This window comes from Loxodonta africana, chromosome 5 (genome assembly GCF_030014295.1).
Source record: "Loxodonta africana isolate mLoxAfr1 chromosome 5, mLoxAfr1.hap2, whole genome shotgun sequence".
In the NCBI taxonomy this organism is placed as follows: domain Eukaryota; kingdom Metazoa; phylum Chordata; class Mammalia; order Proboscidea; family Elephantidae; genus Loxodonta; species Loxodonta africana.
The window spans coordinates 104,464,607-104,492,185 of NC_087346.1; the positions used below are offsets into that span (position 1 = coordinate 104,464,607).

The window sequence follows — 27,579 nt, forward strand, 5'->3', positions numbered from 1 at the left end:
AATACCCATGAATAATGATAAAGCAAAATACCATCTGCCAGGATAATGTGGCAAATCTTTTTAAAATTCCAATTAGCCTATAAACTAGCAACAGGGAGCAAATATGCTCCCCCTGCCATGTAAAACCATGTGTCCTTGATGTCTCCACCGCTTTATAGGTAAACTAAAATGTGGGTGATGCAAACATTACCATGTATGAATATATTGTGGAGAATGCATTCATTTTTCTTTGGGACCCAGGTGCTATTTATGTAACCAGGTGGAACAGAATGTTATAGTCTGGTAATTAAGACCACATTACGTACTGTCACACATATTCCTATCATGGGGTGAAAAAAATTGTATCTGTTAGAAACACAGTATATTAATTTTGCTTTAACGGTGTGGTTGGATTTCATCCTTCTATGTATTTGGAATTGGGGATAATGAAGCATTTCTATCACCCTGTTATGGCAGGGAAAACTGCGTAGTTTATGATGGTTGCAGATATTCTAAGCCGTTTGCCTGAGCTGCATTTTATGAAGTGCATCGCTATTAAAATCATAATACCCATTATTAGAACTGTTGTATTATAGCCTGAAAAGAAATTGCTCTGATTACAAACGCATGCAATAGTTCTACAGGCTGCCTAGTCCATCACTCATCTTGTGAAAATAGCTCAAGAAGCAAAGCAGCCTACTTCTGAACACCGACATTTCCCAGTACCTATTCCATTTCCAGTGGCTTGTGGTGTAAACCAGCTGAATTAGTGTATGTGGAATTTCAATCCCAGTGTTACTATTGCCCATTTGTACGATCTTGGAAAAGTCACTTAAGTCTTTTGGTGCCTTGGTTTCCTCATCAATAAAATGTCTCCCCTGCCTGAAAGTGCTATTTGTAAGAATAAACAGAGGTACGTGTGAAAAAGATCTTTAACAAAGTTTAAACACCCTCAAGTAGTAAAAGTCATTTTATTATCATGAGAAGACAAGAAAGTAGACAGAGTTGTTGGCATTGTATTAAGAGAATTATACATAATTAATTTAAAATTATACATTTAAAAACACAAATGAAAAAGTTCTCTCGAGGCAGGTTTTGGAACCCTATGCACTGAGGCTAGAACAGGCAGCTATTATTGAATCAGCAGGATTACAGTTCCCGATAATCTGTCTTCTTTGTGGGGCTCGGACAGAAGGCAGGACCATTATCCAACCCTACAGCCAGGCTCTTCCTGGAAGGATGCCAACGATGTATGCTTTGGCATTATTTGAATTGCCAAATATTTGGATTTGTGAAAGAAGGAGTTATGTTGGAATAGGGTGCTGTATTCTATTAACGACATAATCAATTTCCATTATGCACAAGTTGAAAATAACATGAATTGTATCATTTTTTTCTGAAGTCATTTAATTCAGCATTCTAAAGCAAAACAAAAATCCCTCACATACCACATTTTATCTCCTCCCAGCCATGTTTTAAAGACTCAATTTCTGACCAGTGTGGGGACGAAGAGACCTTAGAAAACTGCGGTTAATCGCAAAGCAGATAATTCACATGCAGACATTCAAGAATTTATTGTGACAATCATATCTGAAGACTTGGAATCAATACCAATTTATTTCTCACATCCTTTGGCCTACCTAGCAATTTTATTTCTAGGCATCTATGCTAACAAAACACTGCTATGCATGCTTAAGAATGTATGTACAAGGATGTTCATGAAGTCATTTTAATAGCAAATAATTGGGAACAAACCGTAGATCCATTTACAGGAAAGTGATCACAGAAATTTTGATACGTTTACATAATGGGATACTATGCAGCTGGCAAAAAAATAAGAGGGCTCTATCTATTTTTTTTTATCTATACTTCTAGCAGAGCTCTCTAAAACATAGTGTTAAAAGAAAAAAGGACGTTGCAAAGCATTGCATAAACTACAATCTCACTTTGGTAAAATGAGAAGCAAGAATAGCAACGTGTATATACGTGTATATGCATATATACACATTGCTATTTTTAAACTTGTACATACATGCATATGGTGGCACAGTGGTTAAAATGATTGACTGGTAACCAAAAGGTCAGTGGTTTGAAACCATCAGCGGTTCTGCAGAAAGACGTGGCAGTCTCCTTGCATAAAGATTACAGCCTTGGAAACTCCATTGGGCAGTTCTACTTCGTCCTGTAGGGTCACTGAGTCGGAACTGACTCGACGGCATGCCATGTCAACACACATGTATATAGGACTCCTGGGTGACACAAGCGGTTTGCACTAGACTAGTAACTTAAAGGTTGGTAGTTTGAACCCACTAGAGTTGCCACAGAAGAAAGGCCTGGTGATCTGCTTCTGTAAAGATTAGTCAAGAAAAGCCTGTGCAGCACTTCTACTCTATAACACAGGGGGTCTCTATGACTCAGAATTGACTTGATGGCAACTGGCTTGATTTTTTCGTTTGTTTGTTTTGTAACAGATGTGTATAAGAGTCCCTGGGTAGTACAAACAGTTAACACACTTGGCTGCTAAATGAAAGGTTGGCGGTTTGAACCCACCCAGAGATGCTTCAGGAGAAAGGCCTAGTGACCTGTTTCTGAAAGGTCACAGCCACAAAAACCATATGGAGCACAGTTCTGCTCTGAAACACATGAGGCTACCATGAGTTAGAATTGACTCAACAGGCATGTATAAAGGGGACTAAAAGGGTGAAGGAATGAATGCACACCAAATGACACAGCTTTGCCTCTGGGAAACAGGACAAGGACAGGGAAGAAGGCATGGTAAGACATTTTACTTTATATACTTCTATATTGTTTGAATGTTGTACGGAGTAAAAGCAGTCATGTATTCCCTATGCGGGGGTGAAAAACACCACACAATAAAGACAAAGAAAAGAAACGGAATCCAAGATGAGTCAAGTGCTGGTCATCTTTAAGTCAAAAGCTGTGCCAGAGGACTGACTAGCTCAGACAATGTCTTAAATCTTAAATGTTCTATTAGTTTAATCAAAACCCTAAGATGGTGAGTGGGAAAGGGAAAAGAGGAGCTATTACTTAAGGGGCACCAAGTTTGTGTAAAGGGTGAGGGAAAATTTGGAAATGGATAGTAATGATGGTGAATGTAATTAATGTTACTAAATTGTACACGTAAAAATGGTTGAAATGGCAAGCATTTTATTATATATATTTTACCACAATAAAAAAAGCCTAAGATGGTTGTCATGGATTGAATTGTGTCCCCCAAAAATGCATGTATCAATTTGGCTGGGTCATGATTCTCAGTACTGTGTGATTGTCCACCATTTTGTCATCTGATGTGATTTTCCTATGTGTTGTAAATCCTGACTCTGTGATGTTAACGAGGGGGGATGGGCAGCAGTTGTGTTGATGAGGCAGGACTCAATCTACTGAATAGGGTTGTGTCTTGAGCCACTTTCTTTTGGGATATAAAAGAAAGAAGTGAGCAGAGAGATAGGGGGAGCTCACACCACCAAGAAAGCAGTGCTGGGAGCACAGCCCATCCTTTGAACCCGGGGTTCCTGCATGGAAAATCTCCCAGTTCAGGGGAAGGTTGATGAGAAGGACCTTTCCGCCAAAGCCAACAGAGAGAATGCCTTCCCCTGGAGCTGACACCCTCAATTTGGACTTTTAGCCTACTTTACTGTGAGGAAATAAATTTCTTTTTGTTAAAGCCATCACTTGTGGTATTTCTGTTATAGCAGCACTAGATAGTGGTGTTCTACTGAAATGTTAAGAAAGCAAGTTGAACAGATTTGCTATAATTTACCTCATTAAATGAAAAACAAAAATGCTAGAACTTTAGCACAACTCTAAGTTATATATATATATATATATCTCATTTATTGAAATATAAAAAAATCTTCATTTACACGTTTTAAAATGAAAACATGAACGGGGCATTTGTAATACATCTTGTACCCGTGGACCCTCCCAATCAAGTTAGTTCTTCTCACACATTCACCACACCATTGTTTTGGGAATACTTAAGTATTTTTCTCTTTATTATTTCTAAAATATAATTTTTGGACATTCAAAAGTGCAACAGTTAATGTGCCTGTGGGGAATATCACAGTTAAAAAAAAATATAAACAAAGGCAGTGATACAGCTTGTCATAAATGTTTTGGCAGTATTCTCCAAGTCTATATAGAAATACATATATACATATTGATGTATAACATCATTTTATCTAATGTCCCTCTTCACAAAAATAGGACCATTTTGTACAGATTGGCAGACCACATTTTAAGGACATCATTGATCATTGAAAAACTCAAAAAATTGTGTTTCTCAGGCCAGCTTTGATTGTCATCATAAAAATAGAAAGCAGAAAGATTAGCAAATTTTCTTCTGGGGACTTATCAGGAGGTCAAAAAGGAAACAAATCTGTGATACACTGAAAACACTGTAAAAACATGTGGTCACGAACTCGGGCGGGAGCATTTGTTAGAGCTTGACACCGCTGGTCTGAGAATTTTCCTCCAGCCTCAGGATGTCATGCAAGGCTCAAAGTAACATCAAAATGCAAAGCACCAACAAGAGAAGGCTATACAAGTGACAGTGAGTGATAAACAGAATGCTTGAGCTGTGGTTCTAGAAACACAAATGTATTTCAAGTCTAATTGGCTCTACACAGTCTAGTCAGGTTTTCTATTTTTAATCGGCTAGTTGGGCTCAGTCTTCACACTTACTGTGAAAAAAGATGGATAAGAAAGTTGGGGCTTGCAGTACGATTACACCAGTAGGTAGTCAAGTACCTTGTTATTGCTTCCACATCCTCCAAAGCATCAGCTGCCGTAGCACGTACAGTGATTGCGGTAATCACAGCCCATGTTTCATTCATAGGGTGTCAGCAATCAAGCAGGATCGCAAAGAATGCCAATGAACCCACACCAACTAGTTCAAGAGTTTGGGTCGATTTAACAATTCATCCTTCCATCTAACTTCAAAAAAATCAGTGAAATTTTTTAATTTTTTTCACCAAAATACTGACCTGGTTATACAGAGACTTGGAGCACTGAATTGCAACATTTTCGAACACGCTTTTTTTCAGGAAATTACAAAAACCCAAACTCAGCACCCCCACTGCAGTGGAAAGCAATGTCTTTACTTTTGGAAGAGCTGCCAAACCAAGATTTAGCTTTCTCAGCCTCAGCTAAGGCTGGAAAACTAAAAAAGGGTAGCAATTGCTAGCTCTATGGCATTAAATATGACTGACCTAAAGCCAAGGACTTAAATAGTAGGTTTCCTGCATGGTTGACTTTTAGCCCAGTTCCATTTCAAATTGTTTTCTTCCCATGGCAACTTCCTGTAACCTAAGCTGGTGTTACCCAAACCTGGCTGATCGGAACAGCCAGGCTGTTGATAAAAATACAGGTTCCTGCTCCCTCTAGACCTAATAAATCTGAATCTCTGGAATGCAGACCCAAAATCATGTGATTCTGGCTGCCAGTCACATTTAGAGACCACAGATCCAGGCTAATGCACGCATAGCCTTCACTAAACAATGCCTTTATGGTCTCAGAGTTTCAAACTATTTCTCTTTGAGGTAAGAAATGCAGAAATGAGGCTGATGTTCACAGCATTCTTCTGATTCTTTTAGGGTTTGCAGAATCAAAATATATATATATATATATATATGTTGGGATCCACCGAAGTTATTACCAGGCATTTTACAAACCTCTGCAAATCCGGTCTTTTTGCTGACGATGGTGTTTTCCATTGGGCAATAAAATGAAAAGTCTTAGGCATAGGCTTATGCCTTCTTATTGAGAACAGTTCGGGTTTTGTTTTAATTCCATTACTTCAGAGGGTAGTTAATTGTTTTTAGTACAGTTGGTTAGGGAACCTATCAGTACACAAGTAAAAACTTTGACTTCCTGGAAGACACTACTTTTACTTTGTTCTCTATGTTCAGCTAAATTTCATCCACTAATGCTATTACCATATCTTATAGAGAAACATATGTTACTTAATATAAATGCCAAAAACTGTCAAACTTGTCACCTACTTAGTAAGGATTTCTTTTTCTTCATTGTGCTTCTTGGTAGGGAAAACGTGTTACATGTTACACATTTAACATTACTGATAACAGTGGAATTATCATAAACCTAGATTACAATATGAAAATGAATTATTGGGTTTCTAAATGACCCAAATCTATTAAAGAAGGTTGGTTAATTATTATTCTTTATCTCTTTAACACTAAAAAAAAAAAAGTAAAATGCTATAGTACCAGTACCTTTTAGGTTCAAAAGTGGTTTTGCATGTACTTCACAGGAGAGTTCAACAGCAGCTGACACCAGGTTTCAAGACAGAAGTACATGAATCGACTGAGTGGTCTCTTCAGAAGTCCAGAGAAGATAGTTAATACAAATCTAAACACATCCTTGGTTAGAGTTATTTACATAATTACAATGCTGGAGTTTTGTCGCAGTAAAAATTGTGCAGGTTGGAATCTCACCAATGCCCTTGAAACAAAAAGATTGTCTTCCGTGGCCGATTTATCCCCTTGTCCGTCTACCTCCGAACTGCACACACCGCTGAGATGCTACTGAAGTGTTGCATGAGGCAACTCTGGAAAAGTTCGTTTCAATATATCCCATTCATTCATATTTAGAAGGCTCCCTGAGGCCCCTGGCTGGGAACTTCTCTTTACACATCATCCAAGTCCTCCTCTCAACCTTTGCATTGCAATAAAGTGGTTTTCTTAAGCTATCCAAAGGCAGCACCTGGTGTGGAAGAGGACTCCTGAATCCACCAGTTACAGGAAGCTGTCCTCCACCAGGTCTGAGGAGTCTATGCCAATGTCGTCCATCATGTCGATGTCCTCAATGGTCTCATCCTCTCTCTTGATAAAGGTAGAACTGCTGGAACCTGTCTCAATAGCACTCTCTTCAGAGGTCTGTGAGCTGGAGGAGAGAGCAAATGGGAAAGGTTAATTAAGGTCTATGTACAGACCAACTGGGCTGTGGTTATATTTCCAGGATGTTCCACCGATGGCGAGGTCTTCCCTCAAGATCCTTTAGCGTGCAAATTCAGGGCTGCCCAGCTTGGCAAGATTCTGCCATTAAGTCAGAGAGCTGTTCATCACCCACCACACTGTTAGCTGGTCACATGGAAAATCAAGGTCCACAGGTAATCTGTAAACTTGCTTTGGCCCTTCAGCTCTCCTTCTCCTCTGCCAAGTTTTTAATCGAAGTTGCTAACACACTGCAACAATTTCTACTTTTACTACTCACTCCTAGTGAAAGAGAAAATAAGCAATCCGTATTCAAAAGGCTTGAGGAAAGAAAAGCAAAGGGATTAAATTATCTGCAAATTGCAGCTAGGCTAGCCACTTGCTCTCTCTGAAAACTCCTGAGCATCCATGCTGTTTTCTTAGGATTTCACCCCACTCCCCTGTATACCTCCTCCCATGTCTCTCTATACCCAATACTTTCTGAGTCTTGAAGGTCCAGGTGAAGGATTCTCACTCACTACAGTAGTGGTTAAGAGGGGGAATTCTAGAGTCAAATGACCTAGGTCTGGAATGGTTCCACCACTTACTAGCTGAGTGAGGTTACACAAGTTATAAAACTACCCTGAGCCTATTTCCTTGCCTGTAAAATGGAATGACAATAGTATCTAATGCACGGGACTACTGCTATTGTTAGATGCCACCAAGTCACTTCCAACTCTTAGAGACCTATGTACAACAAAACAAAACACTGCCAGTCCTGCACCATCCTCACAATCATTGTTATGCTTGAGCCCGTTGTTGCAGCCACTGTCAATCCATCTTGTTGAGGATCTTCCTCTTTTTCACTGACCCTCTACTTTACCAAGCATGACGTCCTGCTTCAGGGACTGATCTCTCCTGATAACATGCCCAAAGTATGTGAGACAAAGTCTCGCCATCCTCGCTTCCAAGGACCATTCCAGCTGTACTTCTTCCAAGACAGATTTGTTCCTTCTTCTGGCATTCCATGGGATATTCAATATTCTTCACCAATGCCGTAATTCAAAGGCATCAATTCTTCCTCGGTCTTCCTTATACATTTTCCAGCTTTCAGATGCATACGAGGTGACTGAAAATATCATGGCTTCAGTCAGGTGTACATTATTTATTTTATTCTTTTTTTTTTATTATTATTAAACTTTAGATGAAGGTTTATAGAACAAACTAGCTTCTCATCAAACAGTACACAATTGTTGTATGACATTGGTCAACAACCCCACGACACATCAACACTCCCCCTTCTCAACTCTGGGTTCCCTACTCCCAGATTTCCTGTTCCTTCCTACCTTCTAGTCCCTACCCCAGGGCTGGTGTGCCCCTTTAGTCTAGTCAGACGCACTTTAGTCCTCAAAGTGACATCTTTGCTTTTTAACACTTTAAAGAGATCTTTTGCAGCAGATTTGCTCAGTGCAATACCTCATTTGATTTCTTGACTGCTGCTTTCGTGGGTGTTGACTTTGGATCCAAGTAAAATGAAATCCCTGACAACTTCAATATTTTCTCCATTTACCATAATGTTGCTTATTGGTCCAGTTGTGAGAATTTTTGTTTTCTTCATGTGGATGTGTAATCCATACTTAAGGCTATGGTCTTCAATCTTCATCAGTAAGTGCTTCAAGTTCTATATTCTCAGCAAGCAAGGTTGTGTCATCTGCATAACAGATTGTTTATGAGTCTTCCTCCAATCCTGATGTCTCATTCTTCTTCATATAGTCTAACTTCTAGGATTATTTGCTCAGCATATAGACTGAATAAGTATGGTGAAAGGATATAACCCTGACTCACACCTCTCCTGACTTTAAACCAGGAAGTATCCCCTTCTTCTGTTTGAATAACTGCCTCTTGGTCTATGTACAGGTTCTGCATGAGCACAATTAAGTGTTCTACAATTCCCATTATTCGCAATGTTATTCATAATTTATTATGATCCACACAGACAAATGCCTTTGCACAGTCAATAAAACACAGCTAAACATATTTCTGGTATTCTCTGCTTTCAGCCGTGATCCATCTGACATCAGCAATGATATTTCTCGTTCCACATTCTCTTCTGAATCTGGCTTAAATTTCTGGCAACTTCCAGTCAATGTACTGCTGCCACTGTTTTTGAATAATCAGCAAAATTTTACTTGGGTGTGACATTAATGATATTGTTTGATAATTCCACATTCTGTTGGGTCACCTTTCTCTGGAACAGGCGCAAATACAGATCTCTTCCAGTCACTTGGCCAGGTAGCTGTCTTGCAAATTTCTTGGCACAGACGAGTGAACGCTTCCAGAGCTGCATTTGTTTGTCAATTGGTATTCCGTCAATTCCTGGAGCCTTGTTTTCCAACAATGCCTCCAGCGCAGCTTGGACTTCTTCCTTCAGTACCATCGGTTCTTGATCACATGCTACCTCCTATAATGGTTGAATGTCGACCAATTCTTTTTGGTACAGTGAGTGTGTATTCCTTCCATCTTCTTTTGATGCTTTCAATATTTTGTCCCTAGGATCCTTCAATATTGCAACACGAGGCTTGAAATGTTTTTTTTTTTTTTCAGTTCTTTCAGCTTGAGAAATGTCAAGCATGTTCTGCCCTTCTGGTTTTCTAACTTGGTCTTTCCATGTGTCATTACAATACTTTACTCTGTCTTCCGGAGCTTTTGAAATCTTCTCTTCAGCTCTTTTACTTCATCATTTCTTCCATTTGTTTTAGCTACTCTACATGCAGGAGCAAGTTTTAGAGTCTCTTCTGACATCCATTTTGGGCTTTTCTTTCCTTTTTTTTTAATGACCTCTTACTTTCTACAAGTATGACATCCTTCCACAACTTGTTTGTTCTTCAGTCACTGGTGTTCAATGTGTCAAATCTACTCTTGAGATGGTCTTTCAATTTAGGTAGTATATACTAAAGGTCGTACTTTGGCTCTCATGGACTTGTTTTAACTTTCTCCAGCTTCAACTTGAACTTGAATATGAGCAAGTTCCATATTCTGCAGTTGGCCTTGTGTGAACTAATGATATTGAGCTCCTTCATTGTCTCCTTCCACAGATGTAGTTGATATGATTCCTGTGTATTCCATCTGGAGAGGTCCATGTGTATAGTCGCCATTTATGTTGTTGAAAAAGGTATTTCCAATGAATAGATCATTAGCCTTACAAAATTCTATCATGAGATCTCTGGCGTCGTTTCTATCACCAAGACCATATTTTCTAACTACCAATCTTTCTGTTTTGCTTCCAACTTTTGCATTCCAATCACCAGTAGTTATCAATGCATCTTGTTTGCATGTTTGATCAAGTTCAGACTGCAGAAGTTTGTAAAAAAAAAACTTCAATTTCTTCATCTTTGGCATTAGTGGTTGGTGCATAAATTTGAATAACAGTCATATTAACTGGTCTCCCTCATAGGCATATGTATATTATCTCATCACTGACAGTGCTGTACTTCAGAATAGATCTTAAAATGTTCTTTTTGACAAAGAATGCGACATTTGTTCCTCTTCAGTTCGTCATTCCACATAGTATGATCATATGATTGTCCGAATCAAAACGGCCAATACCAGCCCATTTCAGCTCACTAATGCCTAGGATATTGATCTTCAAGCATTCCATTTCTTTTTAACAACTTCCAATTTTCCTAGATTCATACTTCATACATTCTACTTTATGGCTATTAATGGATTTTGCAGCTGTTTCTTCTCATTTTGAGTCGTGCCACATCAGCAAATGAAGGTTCCGAAAGTTTGACTCCAACCACGTCATTAAGGTCAACTTAGCTTTGAGGAGGCAGCTCTTCTCCAATTATATTTTGAGTGCCTTCCAACCTGCGGGGGGGCTCATCTTCCAGCACAGTATCAGACAATGTTCTGCTGCTATTCATAAGGTTTTCACTGGCCAATTTTTTACAAATAGATTGTCAGGTCCTTCTTCCTAGTCTGTCTTGGTCTGGAAGCTCCACTGAAACCTGTCCACCATGGGTGACCCTGCTGGTGTTTGAAATACTAATGGTATAGCTTCCAGCATCACAGAAACACGCGAGCCACCACAGTACAACAAACTGACAGATGAGTGGTAACAATAAAAGGTAGCTATTACGATTATCATTCAAACCCTTATCTAAATTTGAATAGGGCTTAGATAACACTAGCTGTTAATTTTCTTAGGTATTATAATGATATTGTGGTTATGCAGGAGAGTGTCTTATTCTTAGGAGGTGTAGTGTCTTGATATTTCCTACTTAGTTTTAAAATAGTTGGGGGAAAAAAAAAGTAGGGAATGTATGTACGTGATATATACAACACATATTACATACACAAAGCCAGATAAAGCAATTGTGGCAAAATGTTAACCAACTATTAAATCTAGGTGGTGGGTGGCTATACAGGTGTTCTTTATATTATTCTCTTAATTTTTCTGTACATTTAAAATTTTTCATAAAAAAATGTTTGGAAAAATAATCTCCCCTAAAGTCTCCAGCCTGGCACAATTCCCTATCTCTCCTCCCTTCTGTGAATTCATAACTCTCATGGTCTTATTATTATCCTGCCTTGTATTGCTATCTAAATTTTTATGTGTAACTTTTCAATCCAAACAGATTATCACTGGGGAAAGGCAGAACCATGGTTTATTCTCCTCTTCGTGCAGCTGTAGCTCTGTGCTATACACACAGCATATTAACAGTAAATATTGGTGGGCCAGCCAGAGGAATACGTCTCACACACACATGCACACACACGCACCCCAAGCAGGGGCTCTGTTCAACCTTTTCAGCTCCTTCCCGCTTGTCGGGCCCAGCCTGAACCCTCAGCTTCTCTTCCCAATTCTCCATATCAGTTCTTGAGCCGAGAACCAAAAAAAAAAAAAAACGTTCTCGTTGAATCAATTCTCGCTCATGGCAACCCCAAGCATTTCAGTAGAACTGCGCCCATAGGGTTTTCAATGACTATGGACCTCTTGGCAGTAAAAAGGCACCTCTGGGTGGACACGAATCTCCAATCTTACTTTAGTAGCTGAGCACTTAACCATTTGCGCCACTAAGGGAGAGCCAAGCCTGGTCAATCAGAAGTCTTCTCCACTGCCCTTCTGGCCTGGAGAACATAGAACCTATGGAGCTACTGAGCTTCGGTTTCGATTCACAAGTCCTTCCCTATGACTGAGCTTTAGCCCTGGCTCCTAGTTTGTATTCCACCTATCAACCAGCCCCTTCCTGCCCTACACTCATCCCCAGCCCCAGGAAGGACATGTTAGAATCATCTGGAAATATTTTCAGATTAAACGGACCCCTTCAGGGTTCTACAACACCCTCCCCAGTACAGATTCACTACCAGGCAGAGCATGGTATCAGCGGGTCCTCTCTTTCAGGAGTGCTGGGGGAGAGGAGGATGAGAAACATCGCTGGAAGCTGAAGCTGCTGCCCACATCTACCTGTGTCTGTTCCTCTTGCCCAGGTCTTCATCCTCAGGAACAGGGTCGATGTCAGGCAGAGGGATGATGTAGCCACTGTCCGCGCTCAGTCTCTGCTCATCAAGGCCACCCTCCCAGTCCTTCAGCTTATCTTCCTCGTTTTTATAGGTGACGCCAATGTACGCGTTGTCAGAGTCCACACGCATGCGTGCCACAGCAGGATGGTCACTCTTCAGGAAGTCCAGGTGAATTTTCTCATAACTCTATAAGCATTCATTCAACATATGCAAGCGTTATTGACCAGACTGCAAAATGAATACAGATGCTGAAAACTTACTATTATTTAGTTATATGTGTTTTCCAACTACCCCATAGCTTTAAGATTTAAACAATTTAAGGAGCGAATACATCAACCATCCCCAGAGATGCAGGACAGCAGAGAAAAGGCAACCAAAGACAGAGATCTCCTGACGATAAAGCTTAAGATACCCTCCTGCAAGTCAGTAGCTGCAAACATGCTCCAACTCTTCCCTGGGACCATCCTGGACTCCACTGGCCCCTATACATTGTCCCTCTAGGGCTCAGAGGAGCCTCAATAAGAGGTGATGAGGACTTCCACTGGGCGGTCTTCCTAACCTCCAAACGTTGGGACAATCTTACTCAAAACTTAGGAACCATTGAAGAAGCCCTGGTAAAGCAATGGTTAAGAACTTAGCTGCTGACCAAAAGGGTGTTGGTTCAACCCATTCGGCATCTCTATGGGAGAAAGACCTGGCGATCTACTTCAGTAAAGACTACAGCCTAAAAAACCCTATGGCCAGCTCTACTCTGTCACATGGGTTCCCTATGAGTCGATGGCACCTAACAACAAGCACCCAACTCAGAGCAAGCCCAGAGCAAAAAATGTCTGCTAAGTAAATGAGTTTTAAAACAGTAGGGATCTTTGCTGTAAAAAGACCCCACTTTCAAGAATAGTTACAATCTCTTCCCATCAACACATCTTTACCAATCAGAGCATCTCTGACCTAGGGTTAATTTTCTTTTGCCTTCTAGACTGCCTCACTTATGGGAGCTGTTATGGGCAGTGAAATAACCAATAGACAAAAGTATTTCATTTCCAGCCCAGCATGCAACCTCCTAATGCTGTACCCCTCCTTGAAAAGAAGGAAGACAGGCAACAGGTATGAAAAGTCTGTTGCTGTGTGCTGTTGAGTCAATTCCAATACATTGTGACCCTATAGGACAGAGTAGAACTGCTCCATAGGGTTTCCTAGGCTGTAATCTTTACGGGAGCAGATCACCAGGTCTTTTCTCCCATAGGTTCAAACTTTCAATTTAGCAGCAAACCACTGAGCCACCAGGGCTCCGTAGGAAAAGTCCACCTAGTTACCAATATGAGTCCAGGACATTGAATTTAGTATACAAGTAAGCCGGGGTTTCCTTCTCGGTACCCCAGCACAAAGTTGTTTCATCCATTTATGTACACATTTGTTCATCTGAACAATGCTTCCTATGCAACCGAAAACCAGCTGGAGCCACAGATAACAGCTGAGGCTGTTCTTTTGAATCAGCTGGTAAAAGCCAATTTCGCAGGGATTTAGGTGCATCCAAATTAGCGATTTAATGGCCGTGGATGTCCCAGACTTCTAACTGCACAGGAGCTTCAGATACTCAAACATCTGCAGAGTAAAGTGCTTACAGGTGTTGCACACTTAAAAAAGAGGATGAAAGGGGAGAATTTTGATTAATCATTGAGATCCAGGGCCCATGGAACACTCCATCTTTTCCTCCTTTGAAACAGTTCCCTTAAAACAGTGTGGAACACCACTGCTCCTTGGCATAAAAAAAAAAAAAAAAAACAGTTGCTGCAGAGTCAATTCCGACTCATGGTGACCCCATGTGTGCAGAGCAGAACTGCTTCATAGGGTTTTCATGGTTGTGACCTTTCAGAAGCAGATTGCCAGGCCTTTCTTCCAAGGTACCTCTGGGTGGGTTTGAACAGTAAATCTTTCAGTTAGCAGCCCAGTACGTAGCCATTTGCACCACCCAGGGACTCTGCTCCTTGGCATAACTGCTAGCTATTTTCTTCTTCCTTTGCCCATTCCTTTCCCTCCATCTCAGTAAACCCAGACAAACCTTCTTATATTGTCCAGGCAGCAGATTCTCCACAATTTCACTCAGGTGGTAGAAGGAGGGTCTCTTCTCTGGCTCACTGTTCCAGCACTTCACCATGATCTCGTAGCTGGAGGGGCACAGAACCCAGAGTGGGCACAGGGAGGAGTGTCAGGGGGCCCCTCCCCATAGAGACCCACACCAGGCATGAATGGCAAGGCCAAGAGGATAGGGAGGGAGCTCACACTTCACTGGTGGCATGGTCGGGTTTGGCCATTCGGTACCCACTCTTTATCTTATTGTAAAAAGTCGAATCCACCATCATGCCAGGGTAGGGTGTGCCACCTAAAAGTCAAAGAATAAAATAAGCAGTATTAACAAACACGGGTGAGATACACTATAGAAACCCTTGGGGTGATAGCACCTTTAGAAAACGCTGGGGATTCTAAAGCCTTAAAGCACTGATTCTTTCATGGAAATTATGTGTTACCACCTCCTTCACTTGCCAGCGTCGCTCAAATCTTGAATTGAGCTAGGACTTCGAGGATGGTCATGGCCAGACACCCCAGGCAAAAATCCTACAGGCTCAGAAAAAGTGCCAAAGGTCTTTCAATGTTTCTGACTATCAAAACAAATAAACAAAACCTGTTATTGTGAAGATGATCGATTCTGACTCATGGCGACCCCATGTGTTACACAGTAGGAGTGCTCCATAGCGTTTTCTTAGCTGTAATTCTCATGGAAGCAGGTAGTCTTTCTTTCTTCTATGGTACCACTGTGGGGGGTTTGAATCTCCACCCTTTAGGTTAGTAGTCAGGCGCAAACCATTTGTGCCACCCAAGGACCCTTCTAACTACTGAATCTAAAACCAAACCCATTGCAGTCAAGTCAATTTTGGCTCACAGCAACCCTGTAGGACAGAACAGAACTGCCCCATATGGTTTCCAAGGAGCAGCTGGTGGATTTGAACTGCCAACCTTTTGTTACCAGCCAAACACTTAACCACTGCCAACAGCTCCAATCTACATAAAACCAATTGTTGTCGAGTCAGTTCAAACTCATGGCACCCCCATGTGTGTCAAGTAGAACCATGCTCCATAGGGTTTTCAATGGCTAATTTTTTTCAAAGGCAAATTGCCACGCCTTTCTTCTGAGGTGCCTCTGGTTGGACTCGAACCTCCAATCTTTCAGTTAGTAGCCAAGTGTGTTAACCGTTAGCACCACCCAGGGACTCCGCTGTTCCTCCATAATAACCCAAAATAAGCACAGAAGTCAGGCCCGTACCAAGAGAGAAGATCTCCCAAAGCAGGATGCCATAAGACCAGACGTCGCTCAGGGTGGTGTAGAGGTTGTCAAAGATGCTCTCAGGAGCCATCCACTTCACGGGGAGGAAGGTCTGCAGGGAAGAAGGGGGAAACTGAATCCCGTCTACACACTGATGATCTACACCAGCAGAAATGGAAAGATGGTCACTCTGGACTAATAATAACCTGTACTAATAATCTCGCCACGTTAGTGACTCTGTTGTGCGTTTTCTACACTGCTGTCCTCTAGCACGCAGAAGAGTGCCTGGCACCTAGTGGGTGCTCACTAAATATTTGATGAGTGGTGAATGACCAATGTTGCCTCTTATGTCCTCCCCAAAAAATAACATGCAAAAAAATTTAATCCTGGATTTTTGTCCCCCAAAACATGAGTCCTGAATGCAACTGTGCCCTGTTTTCAGGCGTTCCAAGGAACAAAATTAAAAACACATTCAGTGATCTGTGAGCTTTTGGACCTTAAGAAATACAGTAATTTCCCACCACTGCAAAGAATCATGCGTTAGGGTAAATTTTTCCAACCTCTACTGCAAGGCTGACCCAACTTTTAGAGTAAACACTAGACTGAGGCAGATACATAAAGTAGCCACGTTAGCATCCTTACTCTCTCTAGGACGGCCTGGGGAGATAGCGGAGATTCATATCCTTATTTGAACAGAGGAGAAAACTGGCTCCGCCGAAGTCCACTGATTTGTTCAAGGGGCCTAAAGTTGTATAGGAAGAGCCCACGGCTATGTGAGAACACGAACCACGCGGAGCCTGGACTCAGGCCGGTGTCCCTCCCAGCAGCCCTGTGGCCTCTCACAACCAGTGCAGCTGGGTGATTTGGAACTATACACGCAGGTGGCAGATGTACGCCAAGTTACTTACATCTGCTTGGAGATGGAAAGGGCAGGGAGAAGGTCCAAGTATAGGACAGAATGCTTATCTTTAAGGAAATTGTACCCCTAGGATAATACTCAAATGGCCTTAATATTGTGGGTGTTATGGATGCCTTTTGAAAATCTGATAAAAGCTAGAGATGCTCTCCCTAGAAGCACATGCATGTACATGCATGTACACAATTTATATATTAACACCCAACATTTACTGGGTGCTTATATGTGCCAGGCACTGTCCTAAGCAAGTTACAGGAATTAACCGATTTAATCGATACAGTAACCCAGGAGAAGGTACTATTACCACTTTCATCCTACAGATAGGAAAGCTTAGGCACAGAATGGTCAAGTGACTTGCCCCAAATCCCAATGCTAGTAAATGGCAGAGTTGGTACTCACACTGGCAGAGCCTGTGCTTTCCCCATGGAGCCCCCAAGCCCACTCATGACTCTCCCGGATTCCATATTGAGAATACGGGTACCCAATGGTTAGAAGTTACACCTGATTTCAGAGAGTCAAACCAGGGAGGGCGAGCATGCAAAACGAGGGGAGAGAGCACTTACGCTGCCTTTTGACACGTAGTTAGAATCATGCATGATATCTCTGGCCAGGCCAAAGTCACAGATCTTCACAATTTTCCCCTGAGCCAGGAGGACATTGCGAGCAGCCAGGTCCCGGTGGACACACTGCAGGCAAGGGGAAGAAACGACTTCAGCACAATCCATCTGCAGCTAGACAGCATCACCCCCATAAGACTGGCCACTTCATGGTGGTGCTGGGAGCTGCCGGCACAACACCTCAGGCACGGTGTCCCAGCAAACGAAGCAAACCTCCCCACATTGAGGCTCTCATCCCAACCACTCCCCAAAGAGAGGGAGCACTGGAGAAAGGGAAGACACTGGTGATGTCGGACTCCTGCTTAGGCAAAGAAGAGTGGAAGAGAAATGAGAAGCAGCCATCAAGACTGGCCTCTCCCAGATCTATCTCCTAACGTCTCCTTCCACACTTGCTCACCCTGGAATCTGTGGCCAATGTCTACAGAGGTTTCTGTTCCTTGATTATTTTTGTTGTTTAATACTTACATTTTTTGAAGCCAAAAACTCCATTCCTCGGGCAACTTGATAGGTGAAGCTCAACAAATCCAACAAAGTAAGGCCTTCTGAGTTATCATCCGAGAGGAGGTTTTTGACTTCTGAGTCTGCAGAAAAGTAATTAAGTGTGTTGGTGTGGGCAGAGCAGGAGATGACACCATCAGTGACACTCCTTCTGGCTGGGCTGTTGTCTGCCCAATCCTGGCCAGAGAATTGTCCAAAGAACACATCTGAAATGATCTTCTCATATAGGGTTTCTCCATCTCACAGGGTGGGTAGCGAAACTATGCAAAGGCTCCTTCTTTAAAAGGAAGTAATATCTACAGAAAAATATACCCAGTCCAGAAAACAAATAAAAAAAAAAAAATCCGTGTGTGTGGACGTGGGGAGGGTGTATACACACACACACACATATTTGGAGTCCCTGGGTGGTACAAACAGTTAAGGACTCTACTACTAACTGAAAGATTGGCAGTTAGAACCATCCAGAGGTGCCTCAGAGGAAAGGCCTAGCGAGCAGCTTCCAAAAGGTCACAACCTTGCACCCCAGGGAGCACAGTTGTACTCTGCACACATGGGGTCACCATGAGTTGGAATCAACTTGAAGGCAGCTGGTTTGATTTTGGTTTACACAGGAATATCATCTTATCCATAACGGCCGATCTCAACCAATCTTTCGGATGGTTTTTTGTTTTGTTTTTTGCCTGCTGGGTTTCCTTTTTCAACCTTATTTAGCAAATCACCTGAGTCATCTTTACACAAACACACACTCACAGTCACGCATCTTCCATGTTGAACATACATTATGCCCTTCTGAAAAAAAGAGCTCCCAGAAATTGCTTTTTAAAGCCATCTTTCCTAATACTTGGCTTATTCTGTGGAAAAAAAAAATGAAATACTAATCACAAAAGCTAGAACTCTTAAAGATCAGTGCCAATGGCTTTGCATTTAGTTCACTTTGTTTGTAACTTGTCCACATTCTCCAGTTATCCTATCTGGAAGGGTCCCAGAGTTTTCGAGGAAGGAGGCAATCTAGGCCAGCAGTCCTCAGCTCTTTCTGAAAGTCTTCAGGCAAGTGAAGAGTGGCTCCAGCCATTCACATTTTTCCAGCCAGCCACAGGAAGGCCAGAAATCAGCGGTCTGTCTGCCAGCAGGGCCCAGGCTTGAGCATGACTCAGGCTCCCCTGCCATCTGGAGCCAAGTCCACCAGCACAGCCTGGGAAGCAATGTAAACTATTTTTAACAATATGGGAGGGAGAGGAAGCGCTGGTTCCGATAACTCTCGTTGGCTAATCTTTAAAAAGCCCTTGGACACTCACCCATTTGGCAATGGGAAGTGAATGGAACTTGGAACCACAGAAATGGAAAATATTATTGTGTACTGAGCTTTGCAAAACAAGCACATTCTTTTTTTTTTGATGGATCCTGCCTTTCACTTAAGAACCTGAAAACATTCAGAACATGTCAGTGATTTTCAAAACAATTTCTATGGCAACTCAACAATTTTTGCATTGACCAGAGCCAATAAGGTAAGCTCGCAGGACAGGTCAATGTCAGACCATCCATTAGTCAGCTTCCTCTCCCCACTCCAACCCTGTAATTAGATAGAACCCCAGAGGCGCCCCTCCACCGCACCTGCCGAGCTGATATGGGGTGGTCCATTTGGTATGGGTATCAGCTCCCCGGAGTTTAGAAATTAATTCAACCCTGCCATATGTTCGTCTGCTTTGAAAACAGATGATCCTCCTTCAAACAACATTCAATTGGAACACCCCCCAATCCTCGTCAGAAAATATAACCTCAGATTGTCTACTCATCAGTATCTATCACAAGCTGGACGTGAGGAAAGCTTTTTAGCAAATATTCAATATGTATTGAACTCATAGATGTCATAGACTTATAAAAAAAAAAAAAAAATTAGGAACCAACATAAGATTCCTAACTTCTAACTTCTCCAAGTAAGGGTGTTGACAAAAGACAATAATCACCACGTTTTCATTTTCTTTTTTTTTAAAAAGAACATTTTTGAAACTATTCCCTGAATTCACCTTTAAACTAAGTTACAGGTTAGTTCAAAAAGTAAAGATTGTCAACCTTGAGTATTACGTTCTTTTAAAAAAAAATTATCTATACAAGACTAAATAATCAACAGCTATTTTAAAGCACAGATGAGAAGGTTGTGGGGGTGGGGTGCAGGGAGTTTAGGTTAATGGGAGTGGAACAGAAATAACAAGAATTTGACACAATGTGAAGAACGTAATCAACATCACTGATCATTATGTCCAGAAACTGGGAGCAGAATGGGAGCAGGTTTTGTTGCACATATTTTCACCAAAAATAAAATGAAGTATATATCTTTTTTTTTAAAGGGCATGCTAACACCAAAAAAGAAGGTCATTACATCAGAAAGAACAATTCTTTAAACTGGTTACATTTAAAGCTAGAAAACTTCATTATATTAAGTGTGCCTTTATTCTCTTATTTTCGATTTACAGGCCACAAGCCTAGGGGAACGTATCACAAACCTGGGAGAACATGTCACAGACCAGTAGTGGTGCACAGACCTGCATTAGCGACCGTGTGGCCTGAAGGACCTGCTTACCATCCATCCCTACCTTCCTCTGAGCATTTTAAATATCACATTAAGCCACTTAAATGTCACAACACCCAATAAGCGAGTATAGACGCCTTTACCTAACATAGATTTCTTCTTATACGAGGCTGGGCGATCATACAAAGATCTCTGGATGTCTGAATACTTAGAGACCTCTTTCCTTTCCAGCATGGGGACATACTGTGTGGTATCGGCTTGTTTCATGTCCATGTAGTCACCATTGTTTTCAAAAGATAAAATAACGTAACTGTAAAAACAGAAAAAGAAACCTTAGCCAGGGTTCCGCTCTGGAATAATCACTGACCATTCAATAAATGATAATTTAAAAACAAAAACCAAGCCTGCTACCATGGAGTCAATTCCAACTCATGGCGACCCCACATGTTACAGAGTAGAACTGTGGCACCCGGTTTTCTTGGCGGTAATCTTTGTGGAAGCAGAATGCCAGGGATTTCTCCTGCAGTGTCACTGGATGGGCTCAAACTGCCAAACTTTAGGTTAATAGTTGAGCACAAATGGTTCGAGCCACCCAGGGACCTCAGGTGATGGTTAGGTGCCTATCATGTGGCAGGTAGTATGTGGTAGGCACTGGGGTTACAGGGATAAACAGAAGCAAAATCAATCTGTGCCCTTTCTGTGGGGAGATGAGTATGAATAAATAATCACACAACGACATAGATGATCTCAAACTCAGGTGTGCTCTGAAGGAGGGAAGGTTATAATAGCATATAAGGAAAACGACTCGATCTGGGGAGAAGAAGGGGGATCAGGAAGCACTTTCCCTAAGACATAGAATGAATCAACTTTACAAAGATGGGGAAGACTAGGGGAATGTTTGAAATGATGCTTGGCACAAATAAAGGGCTGAACAAATGTTATTACTGACTTATTTACTTATATATTCATTTATTTGTTCTCAGTGCCAGTCCCAACACCTTGTCTGCAGGAACCTAGACATTCTGAATAGCTACACCCACGACTATGGGGCTATGCTCTCATAAAACCTATAGCCATCAAGTCAATTCCAACTCACAGAAACCCTGTAGGGCAGAGCAGAACTGCCCAATAGGGTTTCCAAGGCTATAGTCTCTCCTGAAGCAGACTGCCACTCTTTCTCCCATGAAGTAGCTAGTGGCTTCAAACTACTGACCTTTTGATTATCAGCAGGGCACTTAACCACTGCACTACCAGGGCTCATTACACTCACATAGACTTCTAAAATTTTACAAGCCTATTACATTTAAAGTTTGAAAAATTCATCACATTGCCTTTGTTCTTTCTCTTATTTTCAATTCATAGGCCATGAACCTGGGCCATGTGGCCTGGGCAACAAATTACTACTGCTCAATAATACTGAGCACCATTTGGTATCCATCAAGTAATTTTATAAGAAATGAACTCATTGTACTTTCTGATCTTTACAGAATTTAAAATCTACAGTGATCTTTATAGCCATTTGTTGCTCTCTGCAGTGAGGATTCCTACCATCGGCTTGACTTATAAGCCCAGATTCAGCAAGGGCCAGTATCTCAAACCAAAGGGTATCCAGACAGTTACTCATGCATTACAAAAACTCAGACATCACTGGCCAGAGCTGCATTATCTAGGTCCTAAGTGGACTACCATGGAAGCAGCAGTCAAGAAATCAAACAATGTATTGCATCTGGCAAATCAGCTCCAAGGCCTCTTAAAGTTTTAAAAAAGCAAAGATGTCACTTTGATAACTGAGGTGCACCTGACCCACACTATGGTCTTTTCAGCAGCCTCATATGCATGCAAAAGCCGGACAATGAAATACGAAGACAGAAGAAGAACTGATGCATTTGAATTGTGGTGCTGGCAAAGAATATTGCGGTGCCTGGAGAACGAATGCGTCAACCTTAGAAGAAATACAACCACAATGCTCCTTGGAAGCAAGGCGGAGAGACTTTAGCTCATGTACTTTGTACACGTCACCAGGAGAGACCAACTGGTAGAAAAGGACATCGTATTTGATGAAGTAGAGAGTCAGCAAAAATGAGGGAAACTCTCAGTGCGATCGTTTGATACAAGAGCCACAACTTTGCCCGGGTGGTACAGTGGTTAAGAGTTCAGCTGCTAACCAAAAGGTCGACAGTTTGAATCCACAAGCCGCTCTTTGAAAACGCTATGGGACAGCTCTACTCTGTCCTACAGGGTCGCTATGAGGCAAAATCAACTAGACGGCAATGGCCTTGGTTTTGGGGTTTTTATGGACTCAAACATATCAACTATCATGAAGATGGCGCAGGACTGGGCAATGTTTCTATTATACATAAGGTCGCCATGAGTTGGCACTGGCTAGATAGCAATTAACGACAACAACAACACAGGTGGATCACATATAAATGGCAGAATGGCTCCCAGGACTATTCCAACTCTCACTCTCATTCAAACCAATCAGCGAGGCCTCTCCACATGATACACCCACAGACATCGTGTATCTGTCTGCACCATGTCACAGGATGACTGGGCAGGGTGACTTGACTGTAAGTCTTGCTACATCCTGGCTCTGAATCCACAGGTATTGAGTCCACCAAGACACAGTTTCTCCCCAATGAGGGGCTCGTAAGACAATGATACACAGCAGCGTCTCTCTGTGCACTCACCTCCGTGTGCTTTCATCAGCGGGGTTCAATCCAAAGATGTCCAACTCTTTCTTTGGCTTCTCTGGGTGGTGACTCAGAAAGCTGTCTCTATTCTTATGCAAATAATTGACCAAATCCCCATAGAAGCAGTACTCAGTGATGATGTAAATGGGTCCTGTGGAGACCAAAACCAGTTTGGAGATGGGTATGAAAATGAAGAACAGAAAAGCCATGAGTTGCTATGTTTGGACTTGCAAGATATATTGCTCAAAGAAATGAGCTTCCATCAATTCAGCTGAATCCAGTCAACTCCAGTCAACACGCATATATTCACCGGCACGTTTCGGGGAGGAGAGTGAGGAGTTAAAAAACCTAGTTCAACGGCTTTCACAACCAAGGGTGTTCCGTGAAAATCCCTACCCCAAGGTCAGTAGGCTTACCTGATTTGGTACAGGCCCCCAACAAGTTTACAATGTTTAAATGTGGCCCCAGGTGAGTCATAATCTTCAGTTCAGACATGAGAGCTTGTTTTTCACTGGATCTGGCTGTGGCTGTTGAAGAAGTACATCATGTATCAGGTCAACTGAGCCACCTACTTCCTCTTCTCCGGAAAAGCCAGTAACAGCTAATTCTGTTGAAAACTGCTTTATTTACCCAGAGTATAAAAAAGAAGCAGTGGCTCATTCTGAATGTTAATAACTAATTCCCTAGTCTTTGAGAGTCCCTGGGTGGTGTGGTTAATGCACTCAGCTGCTAACCAAAAGGTTGAAAGTTCAAGTCCACCCAGAGGTGCCTCAGAAGAAAAATCCGGTGATCTACTTCTGAAAAGTTAGCCATTGAAAACTGTTTGGAGCACAGATCTACTCTGACACACATGGGGTCGTCATGAGTTGGAGTCAACGTGACAGCAACTGGTTTAAGAAAAAATAATAACCTTGACTTTCCAACATGCAGGCAACAAGAACAATTTAAATAAAACTAATTGACAAAATAGTCTAAATACGCATAAAATCTAGAGTCAAAAGAAGCGGAATCCAGTCTTAAACTTGGCATTTACGAGCTGTGTGTAACTCACATAACATCTCCGTGTTCAAAAAAACCCCAGGAAGAGGGACTTACGTTTTAGCATCTTCACTGCTACTTTCATCACAGGCTGAGAACGGCTTAATCCATAGGCCGTTCCTTCAACCACTTTCCCAAAGGCACCAGATCCCAGGATACGACCTGTGGACAAGCAGAACCATTAATACACACCACTGTCTCCCATCATCACCTCAGCTTCATTTGCCTCGGCCAGCACTCCTGCGTGCACAGCTGGGCTGAGGTGGGTGTGTTTCCTGTATTGAGTAAGCATAATTATTCCTCCAAGTCATCATGTCAAAAACAGAACTGAGCCCACAGGGAAGGAAATTAGTGTAATTGCTTTTGTCAAATAACATTTGCAAGGGAAAGGCAAACACAGACGGGAGAAAGGGGGGCAGGGCCCTCCCTGGTGTGAGCTCTCTGTCTACCAGCTCCTGGCTGGGGCAGACCCTGGCTTGTTTGCACTTGCTCTCTGTGGCTCTCGCCCAAGCCCCCTGGTTCTCTGCCCTTCTGTTTGCCACATGCAAATGGAGACATCTACTGCATCAATAAATCCTTAACTACTGGAAATACTTCAGTACTGAAAACATTGCTGATGCCAAGAAGTGATTAGGTAAAAACTGGTCTTCTTGCTGCCTGTTTGTCAGGAAGGTGCCCTGGGAGCACTGGATTTTGCTTCATATTGGGAGATACAAAACGAAATCAAAGCTGTTGACTCTACCATTAAAGAGCTCCCAGTCTGGGGGATGTTTCCTGGGGTGATCAGGATCACTGTGTAGAGACAAGCCAGGGAAGGGCTCAGCTCATAAAGGACACCGATGGTATGACATTGCCTCCTATTGCATGTCTGCATTGCTGGAAACTGTACCTGGAAAAGTGTTGCTTCACTTGCAACTTCATGATACACAGGTGTGTAAATGCCTCTTGGGATATTAGGGATTTTGACCTTTTCCACCATCTGTTTTTACATCTTAATTCCCCTAAGCTTTCTTGTTCCTCTTTGTAAAACAGAGGGAAAAAATAATAAAGAGAAAACTTAATCCCCTGGTAAAAGTATTTGAAACTGAGAGCAGCTACAGTGCTTTGTTTGGTCTCGGTGAAGTAACTATGGAGAACTAAACTCCGCTCTACTTTGGAATGAAAAAAAAAAAAATGAGGCAGGTGGATAATTAAAAACTGCATTAGGCATTCTTCAAAGTACATACCATTAGAATATTCATGGGGAAACAACCTCTAGCTCTAACTTTCATTTGTCTTTGTCCTGTTTTCATTCATTCAAAATGCAATTTAAAAAAAAAATTCCCTTGGACTAAAGTGTCCCGCATTTGGTCTCAACCTAGGACTGAAATATTTGAGAAGTTTGTGATAAATTGGCTTGGTAGTATTTACATCTTTTACTTTAAAATCATTCTATATTTTTATATTCTACATTCTAAATGTGTATATATATATATTTAAAAGTATCTAATCCACCCTCAGAATGTATTGGATCAAAATATCTTTTATGGGTGTCTTCATTCATTTATCATCTGTTCCTTTTTAGTCACGGAAATTCATCTCATTTCAATTTGTGTCATTTCCAAAGCAAAACCATTTTGTTAGGTATCTCTGCCAGGCCTCCTCATATTCTCTTCTCCCTTTGTACAATTTTCTTTAACTATAATTTGCTATGGAGAAGGATTAAAAAAAATCATTGCAGCGATCCAACTAACTCATTTTTTTATTAACTAAAGTACATGCTTTATTCAGATTCTCTCCTTTTTTTTTTTTTACCTAATGTATTCTTTCTGCCAATTAGCTCATTTTTAATACTGGAAAATATTTCTGAAAGCCAATTTCTATTGTCTAGCTCTTTCTAAGCACAAGCTCAGATCCCTTATTCCTCCATAAGCCTATAAATAATAAAGGTATGTACAAATCAAAAGGAAGTCTTGGTCATTCTGATCAGGGCCACAATAGATGGATCCTGATAAAATGGGAGAAAATGTGGAACAGAACCTCAAAATCCTAAAAAAAAAATACAGACTCACTGTACCAGTTGAGACTGGAGGACTCCCTGAGACTACTGCCCTGAGATACCCTTTAAACCTTGAACTGAAACTAGCCCCCGAGGTCACCTTTTAGCTAAAAAATAGACTGGCTCACAAAATAAAGAATATCACCCATGAGTACTGTGCTCCTTTAAAAAATCCTCTATGAGACCAAATGGTCAACAATTACTTTAAAACAAAGATGAGAATATAAGGGGGTAGGGAAGCTAGATTAATGGAAACAGAACAACCAAAAGAGAAATAATGAGAATGTTCACTATTTTGAAGAATGTAACCAATGTCACTTTGTGTATAAATTGTTGAATGGGAACCTAAACTGCTCTGTCAACTTCATCAAAAACACAATAAAATAAAATATTATTTTTAAAAAAAGAGTGGAAGGGGAATCTTGCAAGATCAACCCAAGAGAAGCTTACCAAGCACTAGTCCATCTCTTGGAAACTCCCATCTGGAGTCATAAGGCAGCTGCATGGGGTCCACATAAATATATTCATGTCCATCAGGGCTGATTGATTCAATGACCCTCCAACGAATTTCATACCTCGGTTTCTATAAATGACCAAGACAGGTAACTGGTGAGTTACCAAAGTTTGAATGCACCAAAGCTTAATTAATGGCAACAGTGAAGTGTGTGGACACAGTAGGACTCAACAACATTCATTCAACATATATTACTGAGCACCTTCTCTGTGCCAAGCACTAACCTAACTGCTGTTCTCCTTGTTCTCATGGACTTCAAAGATTTTGAGTTCTTTGAGAAAATATCTACCTGTTTCCAAATGACGACCAGGACAATAAGTGAGATGATCACAATCACCAATAGCACCAAGACTGCAGCCGCCACAGTGAGTTCAGAACGCAGAGCTAAAGGACAAGAGAGAGACTTGGTGGAGAATTTTCTCATGAACATGTGGGCAGGAAGGAAGGCGGTGTGACTGGGCCTGGGCCAGGGATCGCTCACTGTCAGTGAGGAACTGTGACGGGGGCCTGGTTCCTTATAGGGACAGGCAACACCATCTCTCAAACAACTATCTGCATGAAACGTCTACTCTCACCCTTCCTTTAGAAAATGACAAAAATTAGGGGATCTCAATACTTTCTCTCAACATGCTCCAAAATTAACCTTTTGGAGAACACGAATTAGAGCAGTCAAGACTGATAATGAGTTTTGCAGCTGTTATGACCTCAGAGAAGTCCCTGGGTGGTGCAAACGGTTAATGTGCTCAACAGCTAACCAAAAGCTTGGGGGTTCCAGTCCACCCAGAGGTACCTCAGCAAAAAGGCCTGGCAATCTACTAAGGAAAAATCAGCCATTGAAACCCTACGGAGCATAGTTCCACCCTTGACACACATGAGGCCACCCTGAGTTGGAGTCAACTCAATGGCTACTGGTTTTAATAATTTCAGAAACCTCTACTTGATAAGCTTTATTATTTTGAGA

At 41.6% G+C, this 27,579-nt stretch overlaps 1 protein-coding gene across 2 annotated transcripts in view; it reads right to left on the reverse strand.

The window, feature by feature from the left end:
* Positions 1-356: 356 nt before the first annotated feature.
* PDGFRA (platelet derived growth factor receptor alpha) overlaps positions 357-27,579 on the reverse strand; it is a 46,278-nt gene continuing 19,055 nt past the window's right edge. The window contains exons 10-22 of one of the 2 annotated variants that reach the window (XM_023555053.2): positions 26,908-27,002; positions 26,555-26,687; positions 24,124-24,228; positions 23,445-23,555; positions 23,026-23,179; positions 20,479-20,645; positions 17,776-17,891; positions 17,257-17,379; positions 15,778-15,889; positions 14,739-14,838; positions 14,518-14,623; positions 12,403-12,644; positions 357-6,903 (exon numbers count right to left, since the gene is read on the reverse strand). In XM_023555053.2, the coding sequence (XP_023410821.2) occupies positions 6,756-6,903; positions 12,403-12,644; positions 14,518-14,623; positions 14,739-14,838; positions 15,778-15,889; positions 17,257-17,379; positions 17,776-17,891; positions 20,479-20,645; positions 23,026-23,179; positions 23,445-23,555; positions 24,124-24,228; positions 26,555-26,687; positions 26,908-27,002 (1,712 nt within the window). In that variant the 3' untranslated portion in view covers positions 357-6,755. The other variant, XM_023555054.2, reaches the window with a different exon arrangement.